At 33.6% G+C, this 21311-nt stretch overlaps 2 protein-coding genes across 12 annotated transcripts in view; one reads left to right on the forward strand and one right to left on the reverse strand.

Annotated features, from left to right (window-relative positions):
* Positions 1–1880: 1880 nt before the first annotated feature.
* LOC125074885 (PR domain zinc finger protein 5-like) lies at positions 1881–7980 on the reverse strand. Its single transcript, XM_047686354.1, has 5 exons — positions 7743–7980; positions 7396–7525; positions 5373–5456; positions 3779–3892; positions 1881–3323 (listed from the first exon to the last, which is right to left on the reverse strand). Exons 1-5 carry the CDS (start codon positions 7872–7874, stop codon positions 2131–2133), a joined length of 1653 nt encoding a protein of 550 aa, XP_047542310.1. The 5' UTR covers positions 7875–7980; the 3' UTR covers positions 1881–2130.
* A 694-nt stretch (positions 7981–8674) lies between these two features.
* The window catches only part of LOC125074708 (zinc finger protein 182-like), a 31098-nt gene continuing 18461 nt past the window's right edge, over positions 8675–21311 (forward strand). For 8 of the 11 annotated variants that reach the window (XM_047686118.1, XM_047686119.1, XM_047686113.1 and 5 more), the window contains exons 1-4: positions 8675–8956; positions 10493–10649; positions 11836–11937; positions 13137–13298. In XM_047686118.1, the coding sequence (XP_047542074.1) occupies positions 8804–8956; positions 10493–10649; positions 11836–11937; positions 13137–13298 (574 nt within the window). In that variant the 5' untranslated portion in view covers positions 8675–8803. Of the gene's footprint in view, positions 8957–10492; positions 10650–11835; positions 11938–13136; positions 13299–15438; positions 16666–17245; positions 19311–19577; positions 21237–21311 lie in introns of those variants that run through there. The other 3 variants (XM_047686111.1, XM_047686108.1, XM_047686116.1) reach the window with 3 other exon arrangements.

The following is a 21311-nucleotide window of genomic DNA, read 5'->3' on the forward strand; positions in this document are numbered from 1 at the left end:
ATACATACATACACACACACATACATACACACATACATATATTAGCAGCCTGTAGGTAAATTTCCCACTGCTGGGCTAAGACCTCCTCTTCATTAGAGGAGAATACACATGTGGCAGAATTTTGTTGAAATTAGACACATGCAGATTTCCTCACGATGTTTTCCTTCACCGCCGAGCACGAGATGAATAATAAACACAAATTAAGCACATGAAAATTCAGTGGTGCTTGCCTATAAATATAAATAAATAAATATTGGACAACATCACATACATTACTCTGATCCCAATTTAAGTAGCTAAAGCACTTGTGTTATGGAAATCAGAAGTAACGACGGTACCACAGACACCCAGACCCAAGACAACATAGAAATCTAATGAACTTTTTCTACATCGACTCGGCCGGGAATCGAATCCGGGACCTCAGAGTGGCGTACCCATGAAAACCGGTGTACACACTACTCGACCACGGAGGTCGTCGGAGGTGTCTTGCCTGGGTTTGAACACGAAATCATCGGTTAAGATGCACGCGTTCTAACATACGTTAAATTACAATCGGCGTCCATTTCTAAAGTGAATCTCGTGCTAGCAAGATGTTCATGAAATTATTAATGTATTAAAGACAGCAATACATATGAATCAGATTATATTTGTTGACATTGCTTGCTTTGACGTTAAATGAAATGTATTCATTGAACGTCAAAGCACGCAAATTCGTAAACGAATTCGAGTTAACGATCCAAAGTATAAAAAGTTTTTTTTCGTTTGAGCAGATTTTGACAATGTGTTAAAGTGTGTTGAGTTACATATGCAATATGGATCGGTTTTATTATATTGTTGAGTTATTTTGAAATTATTGTTAAAATATAAGTGTAGATAATTGTTTGTTTTTACGAATTAAAGTTTATGTATTAAAAGGTTATGTTGAGTTTATTTATATACTTTGTGTACCTAAATATATTCTATTCGAACAATGACAGGAGAAAGTCCAAATATGAATTTGACAGCAAATTGACGCGATATTATTGGTTGATAGATTGATTAGTCTATGATATTCGCTATGGATTTGCGAAAAAAGGGCGTTTTGAACATCGACGAAACTGTTGTCGGAATTTTGGAAGTAAAATAAGGTGAAAATAAATTGTTAAGTCTAATATTATATTATAAATAAAGATATATTAATCATAAACTCTTAGTAGTGCACAATATATCCGAGTTTTTAGCAAATATCGAACACGTAAATATAAGGTTTGTTTATCTTTATTCCTACTTCGAATGGAATAGACATTAGAATCCAAAAAAATCTGACACCCTTGAAAAGCAACGCCCCTGGCTGCGGTTGTTTATTCGAACGGCTAGGTAAATAGTTCAATCCACAATGACGCGCCCCACCTTTTTCCAAATCGCTACAGTACAAGTGTTTTTTTTATGTAATAGGTAGGCGAACGAGCAAATGGGAATCTGATGGTAAGTGGTCATCCCATTAAGACTGAGGCTGTGAGAAATGATGACCATTCCTTAGATCACCAATGCGCCACCAACCTTGGGAGCCAAGATGTTATGATGATGTTCCCTTGTGCCTGTAGTTACACTGGCTCACTTACCCTTTGAACCGGAACACGATGCTAAGTATTGCTGTTTGGCGGTAGAATATAATATGACGAGTGGGTGGTACATAACCAGGCCGGCTTGCACAAAGCCCTACCATCAAGCCAACTTCAGACTAATGATTCTGAAGTCTAAAGGGTTGAGCTTCCAGCAACCGGCGCTTTTTCGACAAAGTTAATGAGACGCGGATTGATCATTGAACATTTGAACTATGCTGTAATATTCGGGGAACGTTCCGTCAAATGTCGCAAAAAAAATGAAATAAAATCGTAAAATTTATTTAAATATTTTATTTGACAAAAGCATATATTATAATGCCTTCAAAAATGTATTATCATGATAAATAAATATTCTTTTATAATCTAAGACAGTATTGCAGGATTATCCGATTTTCACTTATTGCACTACAAATATTATTTACAAATATAGTTTCATTTGACACAGTTTTATTAAAAAATAAAAAAATATGGTCATTATTCATCGAGTGACAGTGACAGCTGTCAGTGTCACTTGTCATTTGGAAGACTAGGACGTGGGGATGTCGCTCGCTGCCATACTTATGCCGTGGTGAGAGAGCAAATGACTTTTCAAACTACACTTCTGCACGAACGCCGTGCTGCAAACTTCACACTTGAACCGCCTGTCGTTGTTATGAATCCTCATATGTTCCCTCAACGTGTACTTCCTGGCATACGACTTGTGGCAAACTTCGCACGCATATTTTCTCTCGCCCGTATGTTTGATCATGTGAGCGTTCAACGCTTTCTTACTGAAGAACCTGTAGCCGCACTCGGTGCACTGGCAGTTCCGTTCCATCAGGTGGTTCTTCTTAATGTGGCACATCAATAGAGACTTCAATATGTAACCTTTGTTGCAGACATTGCACTTATATTGGGCCTCAGAATTGTGGACCTTGACCAAATGCTGGTTCCTCTGGTAGTAACTCCTGAACGGGACGTCACAGAACGGACAATTACTGATGCTCCTCGCTCCCAAATGTTTTGTCTTCTCGTGATATTGTTTCTTGGTTCTGCTCGAGAAAACTTTATCACACAGATCACACTTGAAGCTGCCTTCTTGGTGTGTGGTCTGATGAGCGTTCAGTGATCTCTTGGTAGCAAAGGATGTATCACACTTAGTGCAACTGTAGTTGCTGTAGTGCTTATTCATGTGCTGTTTCAACATCTTGAACGTTTCATATGTAGACGGACACATGGCACAGTCGAAAACGTCACCCTTCTTCAACTTAAACTGCATTATATGATCTTTGATGTCATCGTAGAATATTTTATCATGAACTTTGACGAGATGGTCCTTTAATTTGTTCAGATTTTCAATCTTCTCGGAGCATAATAAGCATGATAAATCTGTCACGTCTAATTTGACGTTGTATTCAGTCATATCGAATGAGGATTTGAAATCTAATCTCTCCTTTTCGTGGTCATTCTCTGTGTGTACTCTGAGGTCCTGAGGATCGGGGAAGGTTGCATCACAGTAACCGCATATGAAGCCGAGCAGAGATTTATTTTTGAACGGAATCACATTTGAGTATTTCAATATAGTGAGAAGATTCTCTCTGTGTTTTCGTTTGTCGTGAGCGGTACGTGTGGTCCAAGACAGATTTATCTTCAGGTCATTTTTTATTGTTATCTTTCTATTTTTCACGAGTTTCAACTCTTTTGACTTTATGGATTTCATTTCGGGTCTATTGCAGGATTCTGGAACGAAAAAAAGAGTAAGTAGCATTATTTTTTTAGCATTAGCAGCCTGTAAATTTTCCCACTGCTGGGCTAAAGGCCTCCTCTCTCTTTGAGGAGAAGGTTTGGAGCATATTCCACCACGCTGCTCCAATGCGGGTTGGCGGAATACACATGTGGCAGAATTTCGTTGAAATTAGACACATGCAGGTTTCCTCACGATGTTTTCCTTCACCGCCGAGCACGAGATGAATTATAAACACAAATTAAGCACATGAAAATTCAGTGGTGCCTGCCTGGGTTTGAACCCGAAATCATCGGTTAAGATGCACGCGTTCTAACCACTGGGCCATCTCATCATTATTGCTATTTGTAAAAATCAGGTGATTTTTAATTAAATATTAGGTTTTGGATTAAGACCCAATGACGCAGTCATCACAGATAAAACATGCTTAGAATATATTAAGTACACTCACCGATAGAAGTGAATTTGTTTACGAGATTTTTAACATTCCTATTTGTTTTCGTTGTGTTTTTAGATATTGATTTCTTCTTTGTAACGGGCTGTGGTGGAGGTGATTCTTCTTTGACTGAAATAAAAATGAAAATTATAAAAAAAAGAAATTATCTAACATTGCCGTCTACTTAACAGGAGTGGGGGAATGTGCTCAGCTGTATGGAATTTACGAGCAACAAATGTTTAAAATTAAAACTAGAGGACTGTGAGTTTAGTTGGTGGTAGGGGTTTTGAGTAAGCCCGTCTGCGTAGCTACCACCCTCTCACTCATCAAATATTCAACCGCCAAAAAGAAGTACCCAGTATTGTTGTGTTCTGGTTTGAAGGGTGAGTGAGCCAGTGTATCTACAGGCACTAGGGACATAACATCTTAGTTCCCAAGGTTGGTGGCGCATTGGCGAAATTTCTTACAGCGCTCTTGGTGATGGTGACCACTCACCAACAGGTGGCCCATTTGCTCTTCCGCCGACTTATATCATAAAAGAAGAGTCACACTAATCAGTAATCCTGAAATTTCGAATGCAATGATGTCTGATATTAAAAACACGTAGGGACTAGAAGAAAGTTACACAACACACACCTGTGTGATTATTCATTTGTTTATATGTATAAAATAGGAAGTCAATTGGACTTTTTTCGGGGCCATAACGTTTGAACTTTGCACGGGTCAGACCGGTGTCAGTGAGAGCGGTGGTGTTTGTGTAAAAAAATAAAGTGTTAAAATTAAAATGAAAGATATTAAGACAATTAACATTTAATTATAACAAAAAGTTAGTCTCGATGGATTTATTTTTTTTGACCAATTGGATAATGATTCACTTAGTGTTACCAGTAACAAATGATAATTTATCTAAAATTAATTTAATGTAATTCTCTCCTATATACATTTTATCAAGAATATATATAACTAGCGACCCGCCCCGGTTCCGCACGGTTGCAATGCTGATACTAAATATACTACATGTCTTACAACGTTCAAAATTTTTTCAGTCGTTCGACAATACAAACCGCTAAGTCACCGCGTATTTATTTAAGTTACTTAATTGGATAAGGATTAATGCTGTGTTACTTAAAACCGCTTCGTAAATAAGCCTTTATTTCTCGTAAAAAGTTAAGGATAAAAAATAGTTATTGCGGGTTATCCCTAAGAGATAGACATATACTATCGCGGACTTTTTTGACCTTTTTTAAGAATACTGTAGTACGTTATTTTGGTCTAATTCGTAGGGTTGAGTCAGCATTTGCAATTTAAGCGCAAAAATTGTATTTATTTACGATATCAATTTCAGAAACCTCTAAAATTATCAGTGTTTCTCTACTATATTGTGCATGTATTATACATATAAACCTTCCTCTCGAATCAATCTATCTATTAAAAAAACCGCATCAAAATCCGTTGTGTAATTTTAAAGATCTAAGCTTACATAGGGACAGACATCGGTAAGCGACTTATGATAAAGGAAGCCAGTTAGACGGCACTCTGTCGAATAGTCACAGACTATGAACACGGACGGATCATCGTTGAACCATCACAAAACTATAACTGAACTTACTTGTGTCGTTCAAGAAGTAATTATCTGATTCATTGCCGTCTGTTTCTGCATCTATTTCCTCCTTCACGTATACTGGCTTCTCATCTGTAAATATCGAAACATAAAACTTTAATTATGTATACTAGTTAACATTTGTTTATCAATACTAAAATTCGAAAGTAACTCTGTCTGTCTGTTGCTCAATCACAGCTAAAAAAAAAACTGAACCGAATTCGATGAAATTTTATATGAACCAAGCTTGAACTTTGAAGTAGAACATAGCTTACTGACGACCAAACCCTACAATGCGAGCGAAGCCGAAGGCGACAAATAGTTCATTTACTTGGTGGTAGGGCTTTGTGCAAGCCCGTCTGGGTAGGTACCACCCACTCATTAAATATTCTACCGCCAAATAACAGTACTTTATATCACAGGCACAAGAGACATAACATCTTAGTTCCCAACGTTGGTGGCGCATTGGTGATTTAAGGAATGGTTAATATTTCTTACAGCACCTTTGTCTATGGGCGGCGGTGACCACTTACCATCAGGTGGCCCATATGCTCGTCCTTGAACCAATGCCATAAAAAAAGAAATGATTTTCACTATTGATGTGGGGAAATAAGTAGTTATGTGTAATAGTGTTGTATTATAAATAAAGATATATTAATCATAAACTCTTAGTAGTGCACAATATAGCCGAGTATGTATATGGCTATACAGCGTTTAAAGATCAAACACAAACCAACTATTAAATAGATAAATTAACTTAACCCTAAGACATATAATAGAAATAACATATTAATAGTAGTTTAATTTAATGTTCAGTTAACGTACAACATAACACCTGTGTAAAAATTGGTCGCTTGTTTATATGTATTAGATAGGAAGTCAATTGGACTTTTTTCTTGGCGATGTCTTTTGAACTTTGAAGGTTTTGTAGCTTATTCCATCAAGATATTATTACTTTACAGTCATTATTCATATTTAATGTTCAGTTAACGTCGGTGCCACTCTGTGTAAATATATTAGAAGATTCTACATATCAAAAAATAATAGGTTGTGTATTTTTTGAAGAGTTCACTTGGTGGTAGGGCTTTGTACAAGCCTGGACATAGAAAGAAAAATTCTAGATTTTATATGAACAAGAACCCTTTCATGAATACTTATAACATACAACAAACCCACCAAATTTGATAATGAATGAATGATGACTAACAGACAATCATTAATCTTTATTTATATACATAAGCTTTGTTGATTAAAAAATGACAACCCCAGACAAGCAACATTGAATTTTCATGTGCTTAATTTGTGTTCACAATTCATCTCATGCTTTATGGTGAAGGAAATCATTGTGAGGAAACCTGCATTTGTTTTGTTTTCAACGAAATTCTACCACATTTGTATCCACCAATCCGCATTGGTACAGTGTGGTGGAATAACCTCCAAACCTTCTCCTCAAAGGGAGAGGATGCCTTAGCCCAGCAATGGGTAATTTACAGGCAGCTACTCGTACTGTACTGTGTCTGCGATGTTGGGCAAAGTTAAGGGAAATACTTGTCATAGAAAAAGGCACTCAAATTATAAAAATAAAGGTACATGGAGCAGTTAGAACATTAAAGTTAAGCAACAAAAGCGAATACAATATCAAATGCCAATTAAATTTCCCAGTAGGCCAAATGACATATGTTTTGTTAAAACAACAAAAAATCCAACCCTTTATTCTAATTTTTAACGTATTATCAAATTGTCATTAACAAACACCACAAAGAAATTGCTTTTGCTTTACTTCAATGGTCTATATGCTTCTTCGGTTTTTTGTTCTATAATTTAAATATTGGAGAATAATAACGAGTTGCCTCCACAGAAGAACAGTTTCACGAGGAATTAGAAGGCTTTCCAAACTTTGATGGACACCATTAAGAACTAAGAGGCACTTTAAGAAGGAATACAATTATACCATTCATAAGCAAATCTTTTTTGGGTATAGTGTCAGTGTTCAGGACATATGTATCTTATTAGAATAAAATAATTGTAATACTTTCGGCATCTGTGATCCTTTTTAATAACTCTGTTTCTGATTGGAGTACTTTTCGTTTGAAACATAAGGAGTCTCGTAAAGTCTTCACACATAAATCACATATTAAACTGTTTTCTAGTTTTGTACTTATCTGAAAATTACAACAAACACATATTAAAATTAAACTTTCGTTTTAAATTTAGCTTCCGACAAAATTCTCCTAATCGAGTAAGAATTGTAATATTAATTTACATCAATTAGCGTTTATTTATATATAAGATTGTAAAAAAGAATATATTTGTTAAAAATAAAGATGTATTTTGTTTAACTGAAAGTTTATTTGCAATTAAATGTAAGTATACACTTACAACAATATTGAAACATTCCTGTAACATGTCGGAATATATTTCTTTTTCTCCCAACCAAGGGTAAGTTACACTCATATCTTTGTTTCCACTCTCAGATAAACAGCAGCGGCAAAGTTTATTTACTTCCATCATACTTTATTTCCAAAGTTTTACCACAAAAATATATAATGTTTATTGAAAACATTCAATTAATATAATTCAAATGACATTATTTTTTTTTTACAATTTTTTTACAATTTGAAAATGTTGCTAGCTTTAAAAGACATAGTATTAATCCTTATTATTAAAGCGGTTAAAATTTTGTAAAATAATTATTTATATTGATGAATGAAAAACGCTTACAAAATATGAAATAAAAACGTCTACCCGCAGTCATGTTGTTTTTTGTAATGGCTTAAGATTTGCTCTATTTGCTGAATTTGGATTGGTAATTTGGATTTTTTTATTTTTAGAGATTTAATTTTTTAACTTATGTTATTTATAATTGATCTAACTTTACCAACAAATAAAACAAAAATATATAAATAACTTAAAACTGTGTTTTAAGTGAAGCAAAAAGTGGTCGGAATACTAATAATACAATAGAAATATAAGTAGAACAAGATAATAAGTTCTAAATAGTGTTCTGCCTCTTGATTTAATATGCAAAATATTATGTAGACAAGGTGTTTAAATAAGCGATTTTGTTACTATTCTGCTTGTAATAGTAAAATTAAGTTTAAAATCGGGTCTGACAATTGCGTGAATTACATTTATTTCCATCATAATCACGGTCATTTTACATCATGAAAAACATGTTTCTTCATTAGGTTCTTTCACAGTTTCTTGGTTTTATGGTATTTACAGTCTAATGTGGAGTTTTGAAACATTTTATATTCATGAAGGTAATTTTTTATTTGTAGTTAGTAACACTGCTGTTATTAACGATTTGAGCGGAAGAAAAACAAAATGGCGTATAATGTGAAGCGGAATTGACGCTGGTCGTTGTTGTATACTTTACATCATTAACATATTATAGTTTAAGTATTTTAATAAGAATGTGGTAGTAATCTGAATCGAAGATGGAGTTCGATGAAATTGTGGTGAAAGAGAGCCCAGGGCTTTGCCGGTGCTGTCTTTCTGAAGGTTGTTATAAGGACTTAGGAACAGAGTATGCATGGATGGACGAGACCGAAGTGTACGCCGATATGCTGCTAGAATGCTTTGATATCAGTGTAAGTAAGCTTCATTCAATGAAGTAAAGAATTAAAGTTCTAATTAGCTATTGAATCAACAAAGAAATACTTATTTAAATCTATGATTTTATAAATAATGTCGAAGTATTTTTGATTTGTTTTCGTTTGTTTGTTTTTTTTTTTTTAATATTTATTTAAGTGTCAAACAGTAATCTAATAGATGAGATTTAAAAATAATAAACTGAAGTTATACTTAATAAATTTGATCAATAATTGAATTATACATAAAAAATACATTAATTAAACGTAACGTCGAAAATATACGCAATTATTAAAAAATATGTTGATTTAAAAATTTTCACACGAGAAAGTTCAGATAGAAATATGAATAAAATAAACAAAAAGTAGTCATTGTAATGCGTGACTGAAAAAATAATAAATTAAAATATATACAAAAATATGTTTGTATATATTAGTTCTGCACATTTTAAGTTCTTGTAAAACAATAAATGGATTTACAATATCGGAGCAAAAAAAAGCCATGTATAGGTAAAGCATAAAATAGTCGGGTTCTATGTAGTAGGACCTTCTTTGGATTTTATGTTTTGATGTGCATTGTAAAGAGAAAGCTTAAGGCTTTGTGATTTTATAATGTGAAGTATTATTGTCTGCACAATGTGTATACTAACCTGTATATGAGTAGTATAGTAGAATAGGCCCAAAACCTTCCCAAATGGAGGAGCCCTAACCTTGCGGTGAGAGATACAGAGATATTTATTTTTTACATAATATAAAAATCCCTAAATGTTTTAGTGATTTTTTTTTTTAATTATGATGGCTGCATAATAATATGCTTTAGCTCTTAAACATGAAAATTAAAATCCAAATTTGGCTAAAGTTTAACTTTAGGTTGAGTTTAGTATATTTTAGTTTCCAAAGTTGGTAAATGGGGATAGTTAATATTTTTTATAGTGCCAGTGTCTCTGGTGGTTCTCACTTCTATCATATAGATTCGTCAATAGTTTATTCCAATCGAAGAAGGAATGAATTTGCTAATAGCTCAGCTATATTGTGCACTACTAACAGTACTAGATTAATAAAACCTTATTTATAATACAACACTCTTCTACTAAACTATTTATATCCACTTTATTTTACTCCCAAAGTATCAATAACACTTTCGATGACGTTTACTACGCCATTTATTCGTAAAAATCCATAATGAATGCTCTCAGCCAATGATATCTCTTCAATAAGATGTCAAATGTTGTTTATTTGGCTTTTGATCTCTTGTGGTTTGAATAGACAATGGGCCAAGCAACCTGTTGTAGAAATAAAAATATGACAAATTCTTGATTAACATCAACGGCGTTGCCCTGAGCTACCGGTTTTTTTTGGTGATCATGTAAAGTGGGGTCTTATGTGAGATTCCCCGGTGCTCACTACGATTAGCGCACTCTCGTACACAGGAATACCCACTAAACAACCAATTGTATCCTCTTCGTCTCTTAGGCAGGCGTCGCGAAGAACCCAAAATATCTAGATCTAACATTAACATGTATATTTTCTTAATAGATATCGCAACACATGGAAGGACCGAATGGACCAAACCGTCTCATCTGTGAGGTTTGCATCACACGTCTTCGAGATGCGTGTAACTTCAAGAAGCAAGTCCTCGATTCCGAAAAGAAGTTTGTCGACATGGTCGGTAGGGGCGAGTTCAAGTCGAAAGGTATGTTATATTTATATTTTATATTCTCATATATAGCCTATTCCAATGGAAGTAGGAAAAGAGATAAACAAACCTTAGATTTACGCATTTTATGCGATTTGCTAATAACTCAGCTATATTGTGCACTACTAAGATTTTATGATTAATGTATCTTTGTTTATAATACAATATTACACTTAACAACTTATTTCCACTTTAATTTTACTTGCGAAATTCCGATAACAGTTTCGTCAACGTTCAAAAGGGCATTTTTTCGAATCCATAGTGAATATTATAGATTAATCAAGCTCTCGACCAATGATATCGCGTCAATTTGCTGTCAAATGTTCTTTATTTGGCTTTTCTCCTCTTCTGGTTGGAAAAGAGTATAGAATACTAGCTGACCTGCGGCTTTACCCGCGTGAAATCTATAAAACTAAAGTACACAAATTCCTCCATTTTACACTCACGAGAGTTGAAGTAAAAAAAAGTTTAGTCTACGTCCCTCTCCAACTATCTGCATACCAATTCGGTTCAGAGGTTTAAGAGTGAAGAGGTAACAGACGGAGTTACTTTCTCATGCTGTTGATATAGATTAGTTCTCTTGTTATCGACTTCAGGTGTGTCGAGATTAATAATTAGTTAATAAAGGGCTTAAATTTCTCCCTACTCGGTATATAGTTATTCTTCTTGTTTTGGAAAGGTTAGAAGATTGTTCTAACATGATGATGCAGTGCGGATTTGTGGGATGAGGTTATGGGACACACCTCGTGTAGAGTACACGCACTCATTTATATGTATAGCCAACGTTTGAAGCAGCTTGGTGGAATATGTTCGGAACCGTATTCCCCAGAGGATAGTAAGCGTTTGCCCATTATGGAACATTTCTAGGCTGACTTTATGATATCGTTGTATAATACGACACAACTTAGGTGTAGTATCGGGAATATTCGTAAAACCGATCACATCCGAACAAAGTGCGTCTTCAAAATCATCAATCTTTATTTGTTTCTTATGCGTAAATGATCTTTACTCAAACTTAATAATTTGTAATGTCATATAATCAAATACATTCGACCAAATTGAAGACTGTCTTTTTTTTTTTTTTAATTTGTCGACGCTCCATTTCAATTCTGTCGTACTATAATTGCATACATTTAAACAAAAATCGACTTTAAGAATAAGCAATAACTTTTTTTATTTACAGTAATAGTTTATCAGGAACAAATGAAGTCTGAAATGATTATGGAACCGCAACCAGCTCACGACGCTGATGTTGAATATTTGGACGAGGAAATTGATTATGATGGTACGTATTGTATGGTTTTTTTTTAAATGCTTGGTGGTAGGGTATTGTGCAAGCTTGAGGGTAGGTAGCACCTACTCATCAAAGTACCACAAAACATCACCAAGCAGTATAGTAAAACTTTGTATTGTTGCGATCTGGTTTTGTAAGATGGTGTGGACATAAGTTTTAGTTCATAGTAGTTGGGGATGTAAGGAATTTTTAAGATTTTACACGTCGCCAATGTCTATAGGCTGCGGTTTGCTCGAGTATGGACCACTTGCTCTTAAGTGGTCCATACTCGAGCAAAAAAGATGCAATGTTAGTGTGATTCTTTTTTAGGTTAAATCTTGTAAAGAACCATTTCTTCTTATCTTATGGTTTTGTTAGGACCATATATATTTTTATAACCTGATTCTACAGAATCTCGGAATGGCGCCCAAGTGTGGGTTCAAGTTTTAGGTATATTTTTACGGGATCCTTTTTAATGTATGTGCTTTTTCATACTATATCCCAATAGTGCCAAGATTATTTAGATCCATTCATACTTTCTTATTTATAATATATGCAATATATTAATATACAACATATTGTATGTATAATATATATTTTAGTTGCTCGGTAGAGTTAATATATACCTTTTCAAATCTATATAGTAGATCCTGACATAAAACAAAACAAACTCATCAGCCTTATAATATTCTTAGCAAAAATATGAACAGCACTTTGACCATTTTAAAATGATGACGATGAGCTATCGCCAAACTTACATGTTTACTTTACTTTACTTTTATTTGAACCAATCGGAATATAAAGCAATATATTCCGGTTGAATCACTTCTCACTAACTCACTCACCCAGTTAGTCAGTTTAATTCTAGGCACAGAGACAAAACATCATACATTCTATATCAATCAATAGCGGTGACAACGCACAATTAGGACCATAGGGATTAGCCTTCTTGCTACAATAAAAAAAAAACATTATTTGAAGAAAAGCTTCATAACTTTATGTATAAAAGATAGCAACAGTATTTTTTCATTACTTTTGTATGTTAACTTAAAAACAAGATTAACACTCATTTAAATAAAAAATAAATGAGCTAGTTGAAGATGCTGAAATTTTTGACCATTTTTTGTTTCTTGAATGAGACATAAACAAAGGCTTAAATTTTCAGAATCTAATGGAGCTATATCTAATATTAATATTATCTTCTGTTCTAGATGGAAACAAAGACGATTCAAACGAACCTACAGTATCTGAAGACATAACAGTTGATGCGTTACCGATAAAAGGCAAACGTGGAAGGCCTAAAAAGACAACCGTCAAACCGGAAAAGAAAAAATCGAAACTAGAGGAAAAGGCTAAACCGAAAATTGTCAAAGGTTAGTTTATTTTTTTTTACATTGTTTACGTTTAGCAGAAGATGATGGGTATTTGGGATATTTCTTATTTGATAAGGTATAGTTTTCGCTCGTATGCGAGGGAGGGAGCGACGGGTGTGGTGTCGCGGTCATTAATTTTAGGTATATAAAAGTAGCCTATTGTTCTTTTTTGGGTTTCAAGCTAGCTTCATAGAAAATTTCATGTCACTGTGTGGTTCAGTCGTGATAGTGTAACAGACAGAGTTACTGTCACATTTATGATATTAGTCTAAGTTCTAAATCACTTTTTTTTTGTTTCTAATAAGGGTAATAGTTAAAAACATTTGTAAAAATGTATATCTAGATTATCAGTACTAAAAAAATAGGTTTTTGTAATAAAAAAATATTGAATGAAAAAATTGCTAAATTTGTTGTACAGTAAAGTAAAATTACAATTTTTAAAATCAATCATTAGTCAAGTAGGCTTTTACAAGAACTTTTAAATGGACATTTTATAGAACTGTATTAAACGTAAAGCGACCGGTTCGGAATGTAGATAATACCGAAACGAACTGGCAAGAAACTTAAGTTGTTATTCTTTTCCGAAATTACTACGTATATCTATAAATCCTTCTAAGTTTACATATGTGTGTCTCATAAGACATTTATCTCCAAATTCCCTCCATTTTCTGCTAAACTATTACTGTCAAGACTGTAATGAAGTTTTGATAGTCCGTCTGTCCGTCTGATAGGTACATCTGTCACAAAGATACACTCGCGTGTATTTTTATTTTTTCTTTTTATTTCGAGGAAGCTATTATTATTATTATTTGAAACGAAACTTCATTATAGTTTTCATTATTTTTGATGTTCATAATTTTTCTATTGTCACCGTAAAAAGTAGCTTAATCAAATTAAAGAATGAGAGACTGAAAGCATGAATATCGTAAGCATATAAGTTATTATTGAAATGATTTTAACTGAAACATAACATCTATCAGAACATTGACGAAATTTCGTCGCCAATTTTGAAAACTGGCGCCCAAAGTGGGATCATACATATTTCTTATGAATGTTTCGATTTTTTTTCTATCCATACGAATTTAAGTTAGTAATAAATTAATAATTAAATAAAGTAAATACAACGTGTGACAATAGGAAGATTAGGGTTTAGATTATAATAGATATAACATTTATATTAAAATAGCCTACATTTTTGTGCCTTTTGACATTTTAAATGACATTAAATATTCTAACTCCTTAACAATTTTAACAATTGATATGCTTAAATATATGCACTGCAGATATTATTGTTCTACATACAATAAATACGTTCTTCAAAGATTATATGAATACCTACATTTTGATAATTTAAAACGAAAGTAAATTCTTGCTAACAGCCTTATTGTGTAACGCAATAGCTTGTTTATATGAAAGGTATAGAAACAACTCGTTCTTAGTTTCTTAACGGTTAATGTCATGATTCTCACGGAAAAATAATATGTTTGGTTGTATTTATAGGGTAGGTTTTCGAGCTGTGATAGTAAAGGTAGCAACGATAGTTTATGTGTTAGTACTAAAATCAAAGAATGGATCGATTGGAGCTAGAGAATGTTGGATAAATGTTATTATTCCTGCTAGCAAGGCTATTAGTTAAGGTATAAGACATGCCTGTCTTCTAGAAACATTTTCTCTTGCTGTAAAGATAAGGTTATCTCAATTTTTAAACGATTGAAAGATCTTTTAAAATCTCTTTTTCAAAAACTATTATCGCTATTAGATTTTAGCATTTTCTTCAGATACTTGACAATTGCTCAAATTATTTTAGAAGTTATTATTTTTCTCACGTAATTTTAAGCGATTGATGAATTTAATAAGTAACGGTCTTGAAGTAGACCTGATATGTGTTATTAAAAAAAGTGGAATGTATCGAAAGTATTTGTATACGCCGGTTAAATATAGTTAGCGAGAATCGTACTGATCAGCTAATTAAATCGGTATATTACGAAAACTAATATAACTGAATTTATATTATACCGAGAGAAAATCAAATATTGTATGTTATATATTCAACATAATATACAAATATATGCGAAAAAAAATGCAATAAGAAGTTATTAAAACGAAGGAGAAATATTGATAGAAAAATTTGAATTTTTAGGTGAAAAACGCCCTGTGATGGCAACCGAGGCGCTGATTAAGTCCTCAATGACAACGACGAAACGGAATCGTCTAATGAAAAGGAATGCAATCATTATATTAGAATCGTCAACAGCGATCCCTTTTAAATGGCACCGTCATAACTACCTCTGTTTCTTTTGCCATCGTCCTTTCAAAAATTTAGAACCTTTAAAGGAACACACGAGAAATGATCACAAAGATTCCAGTATTAAATCCGCCGTTTCATACCTTAAAAGGGATGAAAAGGTTAAAATTGACGTAACTGTTATCAATTGCAAAACATGCGATGAAAGTTTCGATAATATAAACTTGCTAATAGAGCACGTTAAAGTTAAACATGATAGAGTGTTTATAGATAACTGTGGTTACGGTGTCATACCATACAAATTACATAAAGATAAATTTGAATGTGCACTCTGTCAAAAGGATTTCCGATATTTTATTAAACTAAATCAACACATGAACGAACACTACGGTAATTATGTGTGCGAATTGTGCGGAAAATCATTTTTGAGTCAGGATCGGTTGCGCTGCCATTCCCTTAGCCACGGTTCGAATTTCCGTTGCAGCACATGTCCAGAGATATTCGAATCGTTGACACAGAAAAACAATCACGAAATGACCGTACATAACAAAACGCGTACGATAAAGTGTTTTTTCTGCCCGGAAACTTTTCAGAATTACGTGTTGAGGAAGCGTCATCACAATTCCGCTCACAATGTCGAGATATCAGTGATAAGTTGCCCCGTTTGCGGGAAATCGTTCCACATCGTAAGCAAAATGTGGGCTCACTTGAAGGAAGTTCACGTAAGAGAGAAGAACTTCTCGTGTTCACTCTGTGATCAGAAGTTCTTTTCAAGGACACACGTTCAGAAACACATGATAAAACATTTAGGCGAGAAAATCCATCAGTGTGAAGTTTGTAAGAAGTCGTACGCGAGAAAGCAAACACTAAGAGATCATATGAGGATACATAATAACGATAGGAGGTTCATTTGTCCTGTTTGTAGCCAAGCTTTCGTTCAGAACAACAGTTTGCGTTTGCATATGAAAGTCCATCATTCGGATTCTATAAATGCATAGGAATATGTATTAAATAAGTATAAAAAGTACGTCAACCTTGATATACTAGTACTATCTGTGTTATAACAGTGTTTTATTATTGCTGGGATTACAAGGATCATATCAACTTGGAACTCTTGGTGGCCAGAAACGAATGACGAATTTCTTAACATTAATCATGACTCAACATATTGTTGTCACTTTGCTCATCTAGTTGTTATCAATGAACGAAAAAATATACAAATATTTTTTTAACTTTTTTGTATTCCCAATGAGTAATAAATATGCCTAAAATGTGTGCACTGTCTTTTTAAAAATGTTTTTTGTGTAAACAAACATTTTGAAATCGTGATTTTGTTTATTACAGTAATATTATATTTCTGTAAATTTTCTAGAAAAGTTAATAGATGTATACTCGGTGTTTTTATATGATGGTGAAAGTACCGTTTACCAATAAAGAAAATAATTCAGCAAATGACTATCCTTAATTATAATTTGAAATAATTTACATGATCAATTCGGTTTTTATAAAATTAATAAAAAAATACTTCGCACTGATAATTGAGTCATGCGTTCTAGTAAATAAACGGTATAGTTTAAGATAACTTTAAATGTACCCTGAATTTATTATTGTTATTGTTTTGTTGAGATATAACACATAGATTGTCGAAAATTTTATCATACATTATACAGGGTACATTTACAGTTGATAATTATATTTTCAGATATAAAACATCGGAAAATCAAAGGCTGTGAATCATCGTCGATGCGTAGGCGGAAAAATCTTCAATTACTTTTCAACAATACGACGATAATTCCGTTCAAATGGAGGGGAAAATATCTGTGTTTCTTTTGCAGTAAGGATATAGCTCAATATTCTGAATTACGTAAGCACACGAAATCTCATGGGAATTGCTCGATAGAAGATCATTCCCTGAAAGTATTGAAAGGTGGGCAGAACATGGAAATAAAGATTGATATTTCTGAAATAGGCTGTGAGATTTGTAACGAAGAATTTCCAGCGTTCGACGATGTTTTAAATCACCTTTTCGTCAAGCATAAATTGGAATACGACAAAGATGTCGATATGGCTATAGAAGAATATAAACTTGTTGATCTCAGCTGTAGTCAGTGTGACGATAAGTTCACTTACTTCGGCTATCTCGTCTCGCATATCAATAATAATCACCCAAAGAACTGTTTGATATGTGACAAATGTAATCAGAAGTTCAATAAGAAACGAGATCTTTTTTCGCACATGAAGAATTATCACCGAGAAGGGGGTTACCCGTGTGACGTATGTCCTCAGAGTTTCAGCTCGCTAAACATACTGAGGAAACATAGAAATAATAGTCATTTAACGAGATGCAACGTTTGTCATTTAAGATTACCTTCAGCGGTTCTCAAACAGAAACATATAGAATTAGAACATCCGGACAATGGTTCGTTGCAGTGCGATATTTGTTACAAAGACTTCCATACGAAACAAGGTTTGAAAATGCACTTGCGGAAATGTAAGGGAGACATTTTCGATATAGCCATAAAGAAAGAAGATTACGACGCCATGGATTTGGACAGCAACTATGAAAACGTAAAACGTCCAAGCGTCAAACAGATCAGAGAAAATATTGTAACAGTCATAAACATGTCAACAGCGATACCGTTTAATTTTTATAAAAATAAATTCAATTGCTTCTATTGCTCGAAAGATTTCCCTGATTCCGATTCGATGAGAGAACACACGGTTTTAGAACATCCAATATGTGATGTTAAAGAGAAATGTATCAGAAAATGCAGGGAGTCGGTTGCATGCGTTAAAATAGATATTTCATCTTTAGCGTGTAAGGTTTGTTTCGAATCGATGCCTGATTTGGAGACTCTGTTAGACCATCTTATATCGAAACATGAGGCTAATTATGACAAATCAATAACCACGTGTTTGCAGCCTTATAAATTGGTCAAAGATCACATGGCCTGTCCGAATTGTCCCAGCGAAGTGTTTAGATTTTTCGGCACATTATTAAAACACATGAACAACAAACACACGAATAATAATATCATCTGCGTTTACTGTGGACAAACATTTCGACGAGACCAAAATTTGAGAGTTCATATATGGAGACATCACAGAGACGGTAGATTCAAGTGCAATATATGCGGAGCTGATTGTAACATACCTTCGAGGTTGTATATGCACATGGCTAATGCACACGGCGTTAAAGCGGCTAAATGTCCGAAGTGTACGGAAGCGTTCCCCACACAGTATCTCAGACAAAAACATTTAATAGAAGCACATGATTCCGGCCACAAATGTTCCTACTGTGGTAAATTATTCACGCGTAATTCGTTCATGCGTGATCACATACGAAGGACGCATTTGAAAGAGAAGAACGTGGAATGTTCCATATGTAACATGAAATTCTTCAATAATATACTTTTGCGTCGTCATATGGTGAAACACAGCGGGGAGAAGAATTTCCATTGTGACATTTGTGGGGAAAGATTCTATTGGAGGAAGAGTTTACGTACGCATATGTCCAGACATAATAAGCATATTAATTCTGTGTAAAAATGTTACATAAGCATCGATTGTCAGGTTCCATATTTAAAGAATCTTTATTGTACGTCAGGAAACCGATCGGTTGAGTGACAGCTCGAATCTTCGATTCGTAAGCAAAACGAATCGTTTCCTGAATATAGTAGCCGGTCATGTCTAATGTAAAACACTTTACTGCCATAATTTAAGCTTTTCATGCGTTCTCATTTATTTTCTACCAAAGATTAGTGCTAAGATTGTGATGTATACAAATTAATTTATAAATTTTGAATGATGACATCAGTTAAATATAAAAATTGTCGTAATAAAAATACTTGTATTTTATTAATATACATTTTTCTCGTAAGATTTATGTTTTTCATCTTCGTCTATTTGTCGTTAAAATTCTACGCTTATTCTATATTGAACTTATAATACTCCATATTACAGTTCAAGTTTTTAAAACCGTTATTTGTTTATCAAAATCGTAACAACAGTACAGTATAGCAATTTGTTTTCAGATTGTAAAATTCAATCAGACGAATGCTCTACTGGACTGACGGCGATGCAGCGTCAAAATCTCCAAACGTTGTTTTCCATCACAAGCATAATACCATTTGAATGTAATGACGGCTTAGCCTGTTTGTTTTGTGGGAAACAAATACCTCATTACGAGGATTTTAGAAAACATACCAAATCTCACGAAATGTCGGTCGTTAAAAGTTTCTTCAATAAATACAAAAGTAATTTTGTTAATATCGATATTTCGGAAACTGCTTGCGAAGCTTGTGATTTATCCTTCAATTACAACAATCTCATAAAACACTTGATATCTTTTCATGAATTCAAAAATGTTAAATTTAGTTACGTTAATAAATTCGATTTGGTTTATTTCAAATGTTTTGAATGTGTTCAGAGTTATTCAAAGTTTTCGTACTTGGAACATCATATACAGAAAAATCATAATAGTTGTTACAGCTTAAAGTTGCCAATATTTGAGAATGAAAATTGTATCGTTGAAAGGGCTAAAGCGAAAACGAAGTTAAAACATAATCTCAACTGCCCTAAATGTCTTAAGATGTTGACGTCAAAATTAGGTTTTAAAATTCATCTAACGAAATGCGGTATTAAAAAAGAATCAACAACTGTTAAAAGTAAAGACTCTAACACACTTAAAATAAGACATAATATCGCTAGTATTATCAACATGTCGACGGCAGTGCCATTTAAATTTTTCAAAAACAAATTCCGTTGTTTCTTTTGCTCTAAGGACTTTAGCGATTTCGATAATTTACGGGATCACGCGATAGCCGATCATCCTCATTTCAACCAGGAATCTAAAGCCATGAAAATGATTAAAGGTAGAGATATAAATGTTAAAATTGATATTTCTAATCTAACGTGTAAGCTTTGTTTTGAAAACAGCTTAGCTTTAAATGATTTGATTAATCATCTAATATCGAAACACGGCGTCAATTATGACAAGTCAATAGAATGCTTACAACCTTTTAGAGTCGTTAAAGATAATATGCCTTGTCCAATTTGTCCGAATATGGTCTTTAGGTATTTTAAAAAACTTCTCGAACATATGAATGAATTTCATTCCGACAATAATATAGTCTGCGCACATTGCGGTCTAACATTTAGGGGACATCCGAACTACAGGGCTCACATGTCTCGCTATCATAGGAGCAAGGCGTGTAAATGTCCCGATTGCAATATGGAATTTTGGAATTTGGAGAAATTAGCACGTCACAGAGCAAACGTACACGGCACGAAAAAATATAAATGTCCTCAATGCGTAGAGAAATTTATAACTCAGCATTTGATGCGTAAACATCAAATACTCGTACACGGTTTCGGGCACAAGTGTCCGTATTGTGGTAAAATGTTCACGCGTAACTCTCATATGAAGAATCACGTAAGGCGTCTCCATTTGAAGGAGAAAAATGTAGAATGCACAGTTTGCAAGGAAAAGTTTTTTGATAGAGCTCTTTTGAATGTGCATATGGTCAAACATGTAGGTGAGAGAAACTATCATTGTGATGTATGCGGGAAGAAATTTTTATGGAAGAAGAATTTACGCGGACACATGGCATCACACGAGCGGAACAGCTGAAAGAAAATATATAATCTTGATGGTATAAATGTAAAATATCTCATTATCGCCAAGTAAAAGTACCCTTTTATAATATTATAGTTTAAAATTATTTAAAATAATAAGATGCGAAATATTTGAGGGTACATTTTACATC

The sequence above is a fragment of the Vanessa atalanta genome, chromosome 28 (assembly GCF_905147765.1).
Source record: "Vanessa atalanta chromosome 28, ilVanAtal1.2, whole genome shotgun sequence".
Lineage (NCBI taxonomy): Eukaryota > Metazoa > Arthropoda > Insecta > Lepidoptera > Nymphalidae > Vanessa > Vanessa atalanta.

Excerpts from the sequence above, each read along its gene's own strand:
- LOC125074885 (XM_047686354.1), bottom strand. The coding sequence starts at position 7,874 with ATGATGGAAGTAAATAAACTTTGCCGCTGCTGTTTATCTGAGAGTGGA. Across the intron at positions 7,526-7,742 it reads AGGAATGTTTCAATATTGTT|ATAAGTACAAAACTAGAAAA; the intron begins GTAAGTGTATAC and ends TGTAATTTTCAG. Across the intron at positions 3,893-5,372 it reads TTACTTCTTGAACGACACAA|TCAAAGAAGAATCACCTCCA; the intron begins GTAAGTTCAGTT and ends TTTTTATTTCAG.